At 40.4% G+C, this 14,808-nt stretch overlaps 1 protein-coding gene across 1 annotated transcript in view; it reads left to right on the forward strand.

The window, feature by feature from the left end:
* The window catches only part of MACO1 (macoilin 1), a 63,975-nt gene that overhangs the window by 12,917 nt on the left and 36,250 nt on the right, over positions 1 to 14,808 (forward strand). The window contains exons 2-6 of the mRNA XM_043574092.1: positions 2,891 to 3,032; positions 4,774 to 4,900; positions 9,559 to 9,682; positions 11,033 to 11,211; positions 12,602 to 13,103. Of these exons, the coding sequence (XP_043430027.1) occupies positions 2,891 to 3,032; positions 4,774 to 4,900; positions 9,559 to 9,682; positions 11,033 to 11,211; positions 12,602 to 13,103 (1,074 nt within the window). The remainder of the gene's footprint in view (positions 1 to 2,890; positions 3,033 to 4,773; positions 4,901 to 9,558; positions 9,683 to 11,032; positions 11,212 to 12,601; positions 13,104 to 14,808) is intronic.

The raw sequence follows: 14,808 nt of genomic DNA on the forward strand, positions 1-14,808 counted from the left end.
AATCAATTCAGTACTAGTCCTAAAGTAAAATCCACTTCTTTTTAAGACGAGTAAATTATTTATTTCCATATATTGAAAAGTGTGGCCAAATACATAATGTAAAATTTAGCATCTTAACCATTTTTAATGTCCAGGTCAGTAACCACACGTGTATTCACACGATTGTGCAACTAAACTCTAGAACTCTTCTTGTAAAACTCATAAAATCTACTTTGTTAATTAGATCGCCTCTTGATTTTTAGAGGCAGGTGCTCCTAAAAGGGGAGCCTGACGAAAGTTGAGGGTACAGCATATGTTTGTGAAAGATCAAGTTTCCTTAGATATCTACACTTCTAAACTGTGACTAAGAACTGGGTGCCAAGGAACACGAAAAGCATGAAAGCAGTTTTTTGAAAAGACGGAATATATGAAAAGGAACTCTTGTGAAGTCAGACTTGAAAACGAGTAGTCACTGTTACAAAGATGATAACTTCTGTATTGCCTTAGGTTTAGATGATTAGGTCATGAAAAAGTATTCAACAGGCTGTCAGTCTTTGGATAATGGCTGTCTAACTAGTGCAGTAGGATGTTGCTGGCCGGACAGGGGGGTGCCACACCTGGGGAGCATTTGGGGCAGAGAGTGGTACTCCACCTTCACCTGGGAGCGGTGTCAACTCCACAAGTTGACCTACTCACCACGTCTCCTTCAGCTGCAGTCTGGAGGCAGCCCCATGGGAAAAAGTGTTCACAGGAGAAGTAAAAAACATCTCCATGCATGCCATTTCTTAAATGCCTCAGAAACATGGCCGAGAGGCTATTATCATACTTCTTTAACATCTAGAAACAATTCTAGACACAAGGAAAAAACCGTTCCGTTTGAAAGCCAAGCAGCTTGGAAAGCTGGTTTGAAACTAGATTTGTGTTCCCGATTGCCTATTCGGGACTCAGTTGTCTCTTCTAATAAAATATGTCTTGCTCTCCACTGGATCAGTGATAGATTTGTTGAGTGGGAATGGGGCCCCCATCGTCACCCGGCTAATATTGAGTCTAGGGAGATGAAAACTAAAAGGTGGGACTTAGAATACAAGCCTGTTTTCTGGTTTGCCTTGGGTTCCTTGATTCTATTGCAGACCTCTTGATCGAAACCTATTATCAGAGCCCTAAGAGGTTCTATCAAGAGTTAGTATTAGAAATTGCCCCTAGTTGCAAATTATGCATCATTTTGCTCCTGTATCATTGAGGGTCATACATGTCTGTTCTTGACATCTTTTTACCCTTGTGACTTGAGAGGGCACAGAAACAATCCTCAGTGCTGGATCCTGTTTTTGTTGTCCCCCGCCCCCAAGTTTCTAAGTTTTTTTGCAGCTTATTTTAATATATTTCAAAATGATTTATTGAAGTCTTGATTTTGGTGGTGGTGGTATATATTCAAACAGCTAATGTAATCGTATCAATATTGGAATATTTGTATCACAAAGCAGCACGCAAGTTCTAGCCCAAGTCAAAGTGAGTGTTAGGTATTTTCAATCTATCTTACAAAACCTTTTTTTTTTTTTTAATTTTTTAACGTTTTTATTTATTTTTGAGACAGAGAGAGACAGAGCATGAACAGGGGAGGGTCAGAGAGAGAGGGAGACACAGAATCTGAAACAGGCTTCAGGCTCTGAGCTGTCAGCACAAAGCCCGATGTGGGGCTCGAACTCACGGGCTGTGAGATCATGACCTGAGCCGAAGTCGGATGCTTAACCGACCAAACCACCCAGGCGCCCCATTTTTTTTTTTTTTTTTTTTAATGCCTAGCCTTAACCTGCTCCAGAATTGACTAGGTTAGGGACATAGAATTAGGCGCTTATTAAATAATAAGGGGCTTATTAATCTGAAGGCTACTCTTATCTACTATACAACTCATGAACTGGAAGAATGGACTTTGAGATTTTAATCCATTTCCTTGTTTTGAGCTACTGGAGTGGTTAAATATGTGTTCTGCCCAGTTTATCAAAGTGTGTTTCTATTTAACCTATATCCAGAGGGAAATAGAAGCGCATATTTGTATCTTAGCTAGAGCAAGGCTAAGATGCTTCAGGATTTTTTCTTTAATGTACATTTTTTTAAGTTTAGTTATTAATTTTGAGAGAGAGAGAGAGCGAGCCCAAGCAAGTGGGGGAGGGGCAGGGGAAGAGAAGAGAATCCCAAGCAGGCTCAGCACCATCGGTGCAGAGCCTGACATGGGGCTCGAACCCACGAACCATGAGATCATGACCTGAGCCCACGTCGGACACATCACCGACTGAGCCATCCAGGCACCTCTCTTTAAAGTACATTTTACATCCTTAGCAGTGATTGGCATCTGCTCCTGAAGTTCATTTCTTTCTGTTTAGGGAAGTCATTTGAGTTTTGTTTGGTTAATGCAGGTGAATAATACATAGAGAGGCAAGAGGAGAAAAGAGGGAAAAAGACAGAACCCTTCAAGCATGTAGGGATGTACATCACGAATTTCAAAGACTCTTCAAGCAGCTGTAGAGGGGTGGGGAAACAGCAAATTTGAAGCCTTTCAACCGTGACATTTTCTTCTAATGAAGAATAGCCTGAAAGCTGTAATTTTGAGAGTGTTGCAGTATTTTGTTAGCACATTTTTAAATAGTGGTGAGATTAAAAAAATTTTTTTATCTTAAATGGAATTAAGCATTTTTGGTCATCACCTTTCTTTGAGGGTTGTGGGTATCAGAGTGAACGCCAGAGCTGTTAAAAATCAAATGGGTTCCAGCGACAACTCTTTTTTGTCCTTTTTCTCCATTGTTTTCATGGTATGTGAAGATATATTTTTTTTTTGTCTCTTAAAAAAAAGTGTGTTTTCTTTTTCTGTGCTTCCCAGATGACCTTGAATTAATTCTTTACTTTTATTACTTTGCAGTACATTTTTGTACCTGAAATTCCTGGTAGTGTGGGCACTTGTCCTCCTGGCCGATTTTGTCCTGGAGTTCAGATTTGAATACCTGTGGCCATTTTGGCTTTTCATCAGGAGCGTCTATGATTCCTTCAGATACCAGGGGCTGGTATGTTTATTAATACGTGTATTTCAAGTACAAGCGATGTAATTTTCTAAGAAAATCTTCAGTAACTGATGATAAAACTGTCTAAAGTACATCTTATTAGCAGTCCTTAGGTGACTGTACTGAGCTAATAGGACCTATGGACTGAAACTGGCCTCTGAAGGCAATTTTGTCTAAACCCACAGATCAAATCGTCACATTCCCTGCCTCCTCTACCATTCTAGAGACAAGAAGAGAAGGGAAGACCTGGGGAGGGAAACAAAGTAGTGAAGGAAACAATAATTACCTAGTCCTACTCCGAAGTATTTCTGGGGCCCCAATCACTGTGTTAGTGATTGGGTTAGAGTTAGAACAGCGGTTCTCAAACTTTCTGGGGGTCTCAGGGCCCCATTACACTCTTAAATTGCTGAGGATTCCAAGCAACTTTTATTTATGTGGGTTAGATCTGTCCATATTTACTATATTAGAAATTAAAACTTTGAAAGCAAATTTAGATATTTGGTAATTCACTTGAAAATAGTAACAAGCCCATCACATGTTAATGCAAATTACATTTTTTAAATGAAAAATAACTATATTTTCCAAAACAAAAAAATGCGAAGATTGACTACATTTTTGCAAATCTCTTTAATGTCTGGCTTAATGGAAGACAGCTGCATTTTCATATCTGTTTCTGAACTCACTCGATTGCAATATTACATATCACGTAGCTTCTAGAAAAAAACCTTAGGCCTGAGTGAATGAGCGTGTAACAGGCAGATGACATCTTGGTATTGTTATGAAAATGATACTGACTTGCGAGACCCACTGAAAGGATCCAGGAATCCCCAAACTAGGTTTGTTTTGTTTTGCTTTGTTTTTTTACGTTTATTTATTTTTAGAGAGTGTGCGCACGCGTGCACACACCCTTGAGCTGGATAGAGGCTGAGAAGGAGGGAGAGACAGAGAGAGAGAGAGAGAGAGAGAGAGAATATCCCAAGCTCCGTGGAGCCTGATTCGGGGCTTGATATGGGCTCTATTTCAGGAACCATGAGATCATAACCTGAGCCCTTACCAAGTGTCAGACGCTTAACTGATTGGGTCACCGAGGCATCCTCCCCACACAGCCCCAGGCTGTGGTTTGAAAACTATAGGTTTAGAACGAGGGCAAAGACCTGGGCTTGTTCCCTTGGTTGACCTGCAGTTCTCTTGTGTTCCATGACCACACCTTAAACCTGTAACTCTTCGACTTCGAAATCCAGAGCCTAGAAGAGATGGCTTTGAGCTCATGTCCTGTTGGTAATACTTAATAGTGGTGTGTCCAGAGAAAGGTTGCATTATTAAAACCCTGAACATCAGCATAATTCTTACTACTGTGGTTCATTTGTGCTCCAACAGCCTCTTCTTTAAGAATGAGGCTCTTTAGGAATGTTTGATGAGGAGAGGAGCCTTTTCTGTGTTAAAATTCTGACTCTTTTAGGTGACCCACCTGTGGAGTCCAAATGAACTCACTGTGATCCAGCCTCAGTGTGGTCTGGTCCGGTTGTTCTTCATGATTTGAGGCCATAAATAGGATTACTCTTTAATGTTCAATTAACCTCTCCTTTTTATATGGTGGGTTTTCAGTGTTTAAAATGTCCTGTTGTCACTTGCTCTATAGCATGGCAGTTTCAGAGATCTTTGTCCAACATGCTTTTAATAACCTCTGTTTAAAAAAGAAGTTCTAAGACGTGTTTTTAATTTTGTTTTGTTTTGTTTCCTTTAGGCCTTCTCAGTATTTTTTGTTTGTGTAGCATTCACGTCAAATATAATATGTCTGCTGTTCATCCCCATACAATGGCTTTTTTTTGCTGCTAGCACCTATGTGTGGGTTCAGTACGTATGGCACACAGGTAAGTCTTAATGGCTTCTTAACATGGATAGAAATCTTAGATTCAACTTTTTAAATGATTTCTTTGAATACATTACTTAGGGTTGGATTTAATGTGGACATTTTTAAGTGGCCTTTTCCTAATAGATTACATCTTTAAAGTTTATTTCGTCTGTTTTTTCATTATTGAATGAAAAGTTTAAGCCTTTATGATTTGACATCTCCGTTGTAGGCATTTCAATGACCAATCCTCATTATGAAGATATTCTTGTGTGTGTGTGTGTGTGTGTGTGTGTGTGTGTGTGTGTGTTGAAATGATTTCTCTTTAGGTAGACTCGAAGACAGCCACGTTCCACATAGGAAAAATGTTCCCAGAGTTTCAGCTTTGAAAGGAACGTCTGAGGTCATTTAGTTGAACCCTTGTTCGGTCTAAGAATCCCCACAGCATCACTGACAGTTGGTGGTTTAATCGCCGATTGAAAGCCTACAGTGACAAGGAACTCAGCTTTTGGGGCAGCTGTAATAGAAAGTTCTTCCTGATACTGACCCAGAATTTTCCTCCTGATATTTTTGACCCAGCACATCTTGACTGTTTGGGGGCTTGCTTATCTCACAGAGGACATAAAGAGGCTTTCCCCCACAAATAAAGGGAAGTGCACAGAACTTTTTCTTCAGATTCGAGGGGTCTACAGACCATCCCCTTGAGCCCAAGCATTGCATCCCTACATGAGAGCCACACCGAATGAGTGTGGTCTCCCATCCACAGTTAACATTTCTTCAGAGATTTAACGTCTTCTCTCTCAAGTCTTCTTTTGTGTAGGCAGAACGTCTCTAGTTTCATCAGCTTTCCTTGTATGTCATCTGAACCACTTTCACCATCCTGACCTTCTTAGCTCTTAGCGGTTCTCTTAACCGAAACGTGCTGTTTCAGGTGTGTTCTGACTGGAGTGGAGCCACACAGTCACCTCCGTCCTTACAGCTGTACTTCTGCTGTCTCAAACTAAGATGAGACCAGACATTCTCACATTCTTCCAGGCCACCGTGGCAGCCTGAGTTGGGGGCATGGGGACGTGAGGACTGGCTCTCGGCGTGCTACGCTTTCAGCAAAGCTGCACGAAGCTTGATTCTTAGGCCCAGCTGCGGAACCTGTTAGGATTTTGATCCTGGAGGGAGTGCCAGCTCCTAAAAGCTCCCTGGAGCATTGTTCATCCTCTTCTCAGAGGTGCCAAGGGGATGATGTCGGCCCGTGTAGAAGGCACGGGTCAGCTCTGATATTTGAAGTATCCGCCGTGAGCACGGTTTTCTCCATCTTTTAGCACTCTCTCTCATCTGACTTGATTTATAAGCTCACATGACAGTTTCTTAGCCCGCTTTCCTCTAATTCAAGTGCTTTTCTTCATACTTTAGTTTTTGCTTGTATTTCCTGGTCCCGGGTCTTGGTTCAAGTGAGTTGCCATTTACACTCGTCATTGTGTCTGGGTTGCAGTTTTTCCTTTGTCATATGAAGGTGAAGTAATCTAGATAATCTCTAGGGGGGCCTTCCAGCTCAATAATCTGTGACTGTGATGAACTATAGTGATTTTCTAAATTACTTTAATAATGTCTTAGTAGTCGGGGAGAAAACTACCCCTGTAACAGTTAATAGAACCTATTGGGAACGCGTTTGGTGGGGGACCACAGGGCAGCAGTGAAGCTAGGATCATAAGGTGGCTCCCTTTAGCCTTAGGCTCAGAAATGCATGTTGGAATAGCTAAGTTGTGAAGTAGGTTTTAATTTGGAATGATTAGTGCTCAAATAAACAAAAAAGCAAACTTTGTATTCTTATTGGGCCAGACAAATACGAGGACAGTTTTTATAACACGGGATACATTTCTCTTGCCACTTGTTAAAATTTAAAATTCTTTCTTAACTTTATTAGGAATAGTCGACGAAATTATATATTGCCACAAAAGAATGATAATATTAGATCATGAACTTCTTTTCCTTGCTATTAAGAGGGAAAAAAACACGATACAAAACTGTGTGTACAATATGACTCTTTCACTTGCTCCAAAATATTTTCATGATTTTATTATTTGACAAGTATAGAAATATAGATATTTTGTCCAAAAGGTTCCATTTTTTTCTATAATGTGCATATTATGTGTATGATAACTTTAGAAATTAATATAAGAAATTAAGAAATATAAATTTTTTAAAAAGCTTATTTATTTTTGAGAGAGTGCAGTGGGGGAGGGGCAGAGAGAGGGGGGACAGAGGGTCAGAAGGGGGCTCTGTGCTGACAGCAGCAAGCACAACACCAACCGTGGCTCAAACTCACCAACCGTGAGATCACGACCTGCGCCGAAGTCTGACGCTCAACCAACTGAGCCACCCAGGCGCCCCAGGAATATAAATTTTTGAAAATGTATTTTGAAAAGAACTTGTGAAAATGCCCCATTTTTTATAGGTTAAATCTATAAGAATGGTTGAGGCCATTAGCTGCCTTGACAGGACCTTGAGTGTCTCTTGCCTCACACACTAGGTCTCAGGGGATTTAGGTTCTCCTTAAGAACAGACTCCGCATCATCTCGGTGATCTTGGACCCAATTTCTATGAACTCTGGGCCTTACTTTCTTCTTCAGTATAATAAGGAGCTTGGACTAAATGATCTTCTGTGTAGTTTCAAGATGCTATGATTTTTCTTTTATTTCATCCCAAGATCCTTAGTAAGAAGACCTTAGGTTACTGATTTCCCTCCCCCCACCCATTCCGTCTTCTGTCACTCACTTGTCTTATACAGTCTCAAAGGAGCTCTTTTCCAGAGTTATTGGACCTCATGCCTGTGTAGTCCATCTTCATTTAAAAAATCCCATTATTAATCATGTCTTCACATAGATAGTCCCAGCTTGCACATTTTGATTGTAAAAATCAGTGAAAATTACCCCATTATTTGTATCTTACTTATTCTACTGCAAGCTGCTTTTTCCTCCCTTGAAACTTGTTTTTAGTTACAAAAGGAATATAAGCTTATAGTCAAGAAAAACAATTTGTAGAACAGAACTTAAATGTCAGAAACATTTCTTTTAGTTTTTTTTTTTTTTTTTAAGTTTATTTATTTATTTTTGAGAGAGAGACAGAGCAAGCGAGGGAGGGGCAGAGAGAGAGGGAGACAGAATCCCAAGCAGGCTCCATACTGTCAGCACAGAGCCGGACGCGGGGCTCAAACCCACAAACCGTGAGATCATGACCCGAGCTGAAATCAAGAGTCAGAGGCTTAACCAACTGAGCCTCCCAGGTGCCCCTTAAATGTCAGAAACATTTCTTTATGTTATAACTCATTCTTAAGAATTTATTTTTTACGTATCATTTCATGTTAGTACAGATCTTCATTCTTTTGAAAAGCTGTATCATATACATTGTACACATTTATTATAAACAATTCTCTGTTGATAGGCATTTAAATTCTACATTTTTGCTATTGTGAATAAGATAGTTTATATTCTTATATATTTATTCCGGGGAGTTTTAAAATATTTCTGTAGGGTAGATTCCCAGAATTGGAATTTCTGGGTCAAAGGTATAATATTTTAAGTTTAATTATACTAACCAAACGGCTTTCTAAAACTTGTTGCCCCAATTTATATTTTTGTCAAGTATGAGAATGAACCCTTTGGCTTACCCTCCCTATATTATTACTTGTCTTTAAAATTTTTGCTTGTCTAGTAGAGTGAAAAATGGAATCTAATTTTTAAAACATTTGTATCTCCCTAATCAGTAGTAGTGAAGTTGAGCATCTTTTCATATGTTTTTTAGCCATCTATATTTTTCTTTTATAAGTTGCAAATTCTTTTCTTCAGTTGCCTTTCTATTGATTTGTAGGAGCTCTTTGTAAAGTAGGGCTGTGACTCTTTTCTTTTACGTATTGTAAATATTTTTTGCCAGAATGTTTGTCTTTTATTTTTGTCTATGATTCCATTGCATCTTTTGTCATATAAAAGCTTTCAGTTTGGGTCAGACTTCTTTTTATATGTTTGAAAGTCTTTTTAAAAATTTTTTAATGTTTGTTTATTTTTGAAAAAGAGAGAGAGAGAGACAAAGTGTGAGCAGGGGAGGGGCAGAGATAGAGGGAGACACAGAATCCAAAGCAGGCTCCAGGCTCTGAGCTGTCAGCACAGAGCCTGACTCAGGGCCTGAACCCAGGAACCACGAGATCATCATCTGAGTGTAAGTCGGGCGCTCCACTGACTGAGCCACCCAGACACCCCTAATTAGTTTGAAAGTTTTAATGAAAGTTACTGTAGTTAAGAGAGCAAAGTGATGGTTGCCGGAGGAAAGGAGCATAGGGGGATGGGCGAAATGGATGAAGGGAAGTGGAAGGCACAGGGTTACAGTTTTGGAATGACTAAGTCATGGGCATAAAAGGCACAGCTTAGGGAATACAGCCAATGACGTCATAATAACGTCGTGTGGTGACAAATGGTAGCTACACTTGTGGTAAGCATAACATTACATATAGAGAAATTGAATCACTATATCGTACCCATGAAACCAATGTAACGTTGTATGTCAGCTAAACTCAAAAAAGGAAAAAGAAAAAGAAAAAGAAAGTTACTGTAATTGAACTCGTGTCCCAAACAACCCATCTGTTATGTTAGTTTAATGTATCGCTGATGCTTGCCTCTCTGCTGTTTCCCACAGAAAGGGGAGTGTGTTTGCCCACGGTGTCCCTCTGGATACTCTTTGTTTACATTGAAGCAGCGATTAGATTTAAAGATCTCAAAAATTTTCATGTAGACCTTTGTCGCCCCTTTGCTGCTCACTGGTGAGTATTATGTGTCTTCTTAGTCTCTAATTCAGTTCAGTGTTTTCAGTGTAGAATGGTAAGTGCCGTTGTAAATTTTTTCTCAGAGATTTTACACGAACCCGAAGACAACGTAATACGGCAGTAAAGAGCGTGGGCCCTCCTTTCAGGCAGATGAGTATTCGAGCCCCACTTCTTTCCCCTGATAGCATCGTCACCTTGGACATGTCACCGGCTCTAAGCCTTAGCCCTCTCACCTGTATATTGGCGACCTATCTTGTGGGGTCGTGGGAAAGATGAAATGAGGGGATATATGTATCTAATTGCATTTCAAGCACATAGGTGTCCGATAAATGTCACCTATTTTTATCTTAATCAGATAGTGATTCCAAAATGTCTTGATGAAATAGATGGCTCTCTCATGAAATTTAAATGAACTGACTTAATTTTTGCTAGTATTTATGACAAACCAAAATAGACAGGAATCAACTAAGAAGATACCGTTTCCAGTATTTTAAAGTCTTTTCACAAGCAAGTGCATTAAACAAACTTGGTCAATAAAACTTGTCACTTTAAATTTGTAGTGAGAGCACATTTAGACTAATTATAAGTTTGAATGTTAATGAGACTTAATATGAGTTTTGACAGTGTTTGCAGAAGCTTTGAAATGATATTAGACAGACTGATGAGTCAAATGAAAATATTTCAACTTTTTATCCCAGAGGTTGTAAGTACAGCTGGTTTAATTTGGTGGTACAAACCAAATGTTGGCCCTGATAATATCAATACTTGTTTATGTATTTATTTTTTAAATGTTTATTTATTTATTTTGAGAGGGAGAGAGTGCAAGATGGGGAGGGGCAGAGAGAGAGAGGGAGAGAGAGAATCTCAAGCAGGCTCCACGCTGTCAGCACGCAGCCCAGCACGGGGCTCGATCCCACGAACCGTGGGATCATGACCTGAGCCAAAATCAAGAGTCAGCGCTTAACTGACTGAGCCCCTCACTCAGGCGCCCCCAGATGCCTAAGTTCTAAAAATGCACAAGGGAGTTCAGTGTTAATCAAAGCCATTAGCAACTGTATCCAGCAGTCACTGGGGTAAAGTTCTTGAGTTGGTTTGAAGAATGTCAGAGTCTGGTGAGCAGCCTCTTATGGTCTAGCAGTCCCTCTGTTCCCTGGGGGTTTGCTCCACGTGCCCGCTGCCTGTCACTTCCACAGCAGACATGACGTATATTTATGTGTACTAAATGCTCCACTGCCATCATCATCTAGAATGTATTTCTTAACTTCAGTCGTAGGTGTCCTCGTGTGCTTGATGCATGTGTGGTTTGTTTTTAACTGGCAATTACTGGCTAGGTTTTCTTCTTTCTAGCATTGGGTACCCCGTGGTGACTTTGGGCTTTGGCTTCAAAAGTTACGTAAGCTACAAAATGCGGTTAAGGAAGCAAAAGGAAGTGCAGAAAGAGAACGAATTTTACATGCAGCTTCTTCAACAAGCCCTCCCCCCGGAGCAACAGATGCTCCAGAAGCAAGAAAAAGAAGCCGAGGAAGGTAGGTCTTTACCCTAAAGCTGTGTTGGCTCAGTAGATTAGTCATTATTTTGTCTATCGGTAGATTTCTTTTTTGGCCCTGGAAAAGTTGGTAGGACTTTGGAAGATTACCAAGGATTTTCCTGTTTTCTGGTGTTCCCCTTCAGGGCCATTGCTTTGTTTGATCATGAAATACAGGGCGTGGATGTTTTCTAGCTAGTAGCTGAAGACCATGTGCTTCAAATATGTTTATTTTATTTTATTATTTTTATAGCGTATTTTCCATTTCAACCTTTTATTTGTTACAAATATTTAAAAATGTTTATTCTCAGTAGCAACATAGCATATATAACTATGTGAGTTTATAATTGAAGCCAGCCAAGAACCAAAGTATAAGCAAGATCGTGATGTGGACATAAATAGTTGTTTTTTAAGTTAAAATTCTTCTGAATAGAGCAGAAGTGGTTCGGCCCCATTCTAAATGGTTCCTATAATGCAGTGCGGCTCTGAAAGTGAGCAGTTTCTAGTAAGACCACTCGAATGAGCACGTATCTAATTCAGTAGATGAATTGACAACAATACTAGTTTTCTTTGAAGGCTGGAAGTTTGGAGTCATGTTTTTAGTTGAAATATACCAATCTTACTCTCTGCTACAGTGCAGAAGGATCTCTTCAAGTAGACTTGGACAGACTGGAATGTGTAGACCTCATACGGAAAATGCTTTTCGAGTGCCCTACTAAATGTCATAGACTTATTACCTCATTGCTAGAGTCAAGGAAAACATAGATGCCCCACATCCTGACCTCATACCTCTCCTTTTGTTTCATTTAATCACTTTCTTTTCAGTAAAGCTATTAACAGTTTGCTTAGCCTGTTTTAAAAGATGGTCTTTTAAGAGTCTGACCTGCCTGTGTCCTCTCATCCCAGTGACAGACAAGTTTGATTTGACTGATAAATTAAGTATGACCTAACTGTAAAATCCTCATCTTCTTTTCAAGGCCCAAACTAGAACGGCTTGGTGTTTATAAATGATAGTGATTTTCCATAAACGATAGGTTTTTAAGTTTATTTATTTATTTAGAGCGAGAGAGGGAGAGAATCCCAAGCAGACTCCATGCTGTCAGCACAGAGCCCGACGTGGGGCTCAAACCCATGAACCATGAGATCATGGCCTGAGCTGAAATCAAGAGTTGGATGCTTAACCTTAACCCTAGGCACCCCATGGATTTGCTTGCGCAAGTTAGCATGATGTGGTGTGGTTATTATTGCTTCTAAATGAGTTTGTAAACTGATGGAGTAAGTTTCTAAGCATAGAGAATGCAGTTTGTTGACTCCGTCTGTGCTGTGTCTTTATACAACTGAATGTTCCGGTGTGGGTTTTTTTGTTTGTTGGTTTGTTTTTGGTATTGTAGCAGCCAAAGGATTGCCTGATATGGATTCCTCGATCCTTATACACCACAACGGAGGTATTCCAGCCAACAAAAAACTCTCCACAACTTTGCCAGAGATAGAATACCGAGAAAAAGGGAAAGAAAAGGACAAGGACGCCAAAAAACACAACCTCGGAATAAATAACAACAATATTCTACAGCCTGTAGACTCGAAAATACAAGAAATTGAGTATATGGAAAACCATATCAATAGTAAAAGGTTAAATAACGATCTTGTGGGAAGTACAGAAAATCTCTTGAAAGAGGACTCATGCACTGCTTCCTCAAAAAATTACAAAAACGCCAGTGGAGTTGCGAACTCCTCACCTCGCAGTCATAGCGCCACAAATGGGAGCATTCCTTCCTCATCTAGTAAAAACGAGAAGAAGCAAAAATGCACTAGCAAGAGCCCAAGTGCTCACAAGGACTTAATGGAAAACTGTATTCCTAATAACCAGCTAAGCAAGCCAGACGCACTGGTGAGGTAAGTGTGCGGGCTGTGTCCTTCGACCACTTTTCCAGGAAACCCAACTTAAGTCTGGAAAAACAGACCCTTTCCATACGGGCCTGTGGGAATTGGTGACCAGGTACTGTGGCTTTTAAGCCGGCGGTATTTGAAGTGTTTATTTCACATGAGTTTGCTGGTCACCTAGTGCCGTTGTCCTGAAGCATTGATTCGGGCCCTTTTGAGTGTTCTGAGTAAGAGGTGACAGTGTTCTCTTTGCACATGTGACCAAATTTACACGTAACTCGATTCTTGCAGTGGTTTTGAGAGACAGATCTGTGGTCCTGGTCTTGCTCTGTTTGCATATCCAAAGTTCTGGTGGCATAGACACAAGACGAAGAGTCTGTGTCCTGTTCGCACATGTCCCTCCGTCAGACTGGATCCAAAAGGCGGGGTGGGGTGGGTGCGGAGAAAGTTGACCTTACCACCTTGTGCTTGTTTTTGCTTGTTTTGGTTAATTCCACTTAAAACGTGGATTATGTCCCCAGATAACTCTGGGGAAATCAAGTTTGAAAGGTAATCTCTAAACATCCCACAGGTAAATACAATGTTAAACTTCAATTTTAATCACAAATGTTCCTTTTCCCATCTTTAAGTAAGAGAATAACATCGTTGTATTTACCTTGACTGGCTCAGCCTTAAGTCTGCTGTGTTTTATATATTTTCTAAAATACACATATGTTCTTTTTACCTCGTATCTTTTCGATTTGGAAACTGGGATCTGAACGGGACCTTTTTTTTAAGATTTTAAAAAAATGTTTATTATTTATATTTGAGAGAGATAGACAGACAGACTGCAAGCAGAGGGGGGGGGCAGAGAGAGAAGGAGACACAGAATCCGAAGCAGGCTCCAGGCTCCGAGCTGTCAGCACAGAGCCTGACGCAGAGCTCGAACCCACAAACCGTGAGATCATGACCTGAGCCGAAGCCGGTCGCTCAACTGACTGAGCCACCCAGGCGCTCCTGAACTGGAGCTTTTTTCACGTGTAACTCAAGAGGACGGTTATAACTCCCTGCCTCCACTAAGTCATCTTCCATTCCTCTTCCTTTGGCTTAATTAAGAGCAGACAATGTCTTCTACGAGGGAAGGTTTCCAGTGTTATAAATTATATAAAATAGATTATTAATTTGTCTTACTTTTCTGACTGGCAGTTAGGTTAAGAGAAATATATGTGGGTTCTGCTGCTAAAGGCTCTAGAGGTTTCCTAGCCCCCAGCCACCTTTAGAAGCGTACCATGCTGTTGATGATGTCAGGCCAGCATCCACATCTGTTTGTTGCAACGTTCTGCCCATGATGCCCTGCAGAGAAAACACTCAGCAGAGAACCCTCTTCCAGGGGCCCATGGGAGAAAGACCAATTAGTTAACCTTCTATTTCAAACCAAATGTCCCACAAATTTATTATATGCTGTAAATGAAATATGTGCCACAAGCTTTTTAACATCCTTTCTCCTATCCACTTAAGTTTTTTTGTGTGTTTTAATGTTTGTTTATTTTTTTTATTTATTTTATTTATTTATTTTTTTTGGGACAGAGAGAGACAGAGCATGAACGGGGGAGGGGCAGAGAGAGAGGGAGACACAGAATCGGAAACAGGCTCCAGGCTCTGAGCCATCAGCCCAGAGCCCGACGCGGGGCTCGAACTCCCGGACCGTGAGATCGTGACCTGGCTGAAGTCGGCCGTT

This window comes from Prionailurus bengalensis, chromosome C1 (genome assembly GCF_016509475.1).
Source record: "Prionailurus bengalensis isolate Pbe53 chromosome C1, Fcat_Pben_1.1_paternal_pri, whole genome shotgun sequence".
NCBI lineage: Eukaryota > Metazoa > Chordata > Mammalia > Carnivora > Felidae > Prionailurus > Prionailurus bengalensis.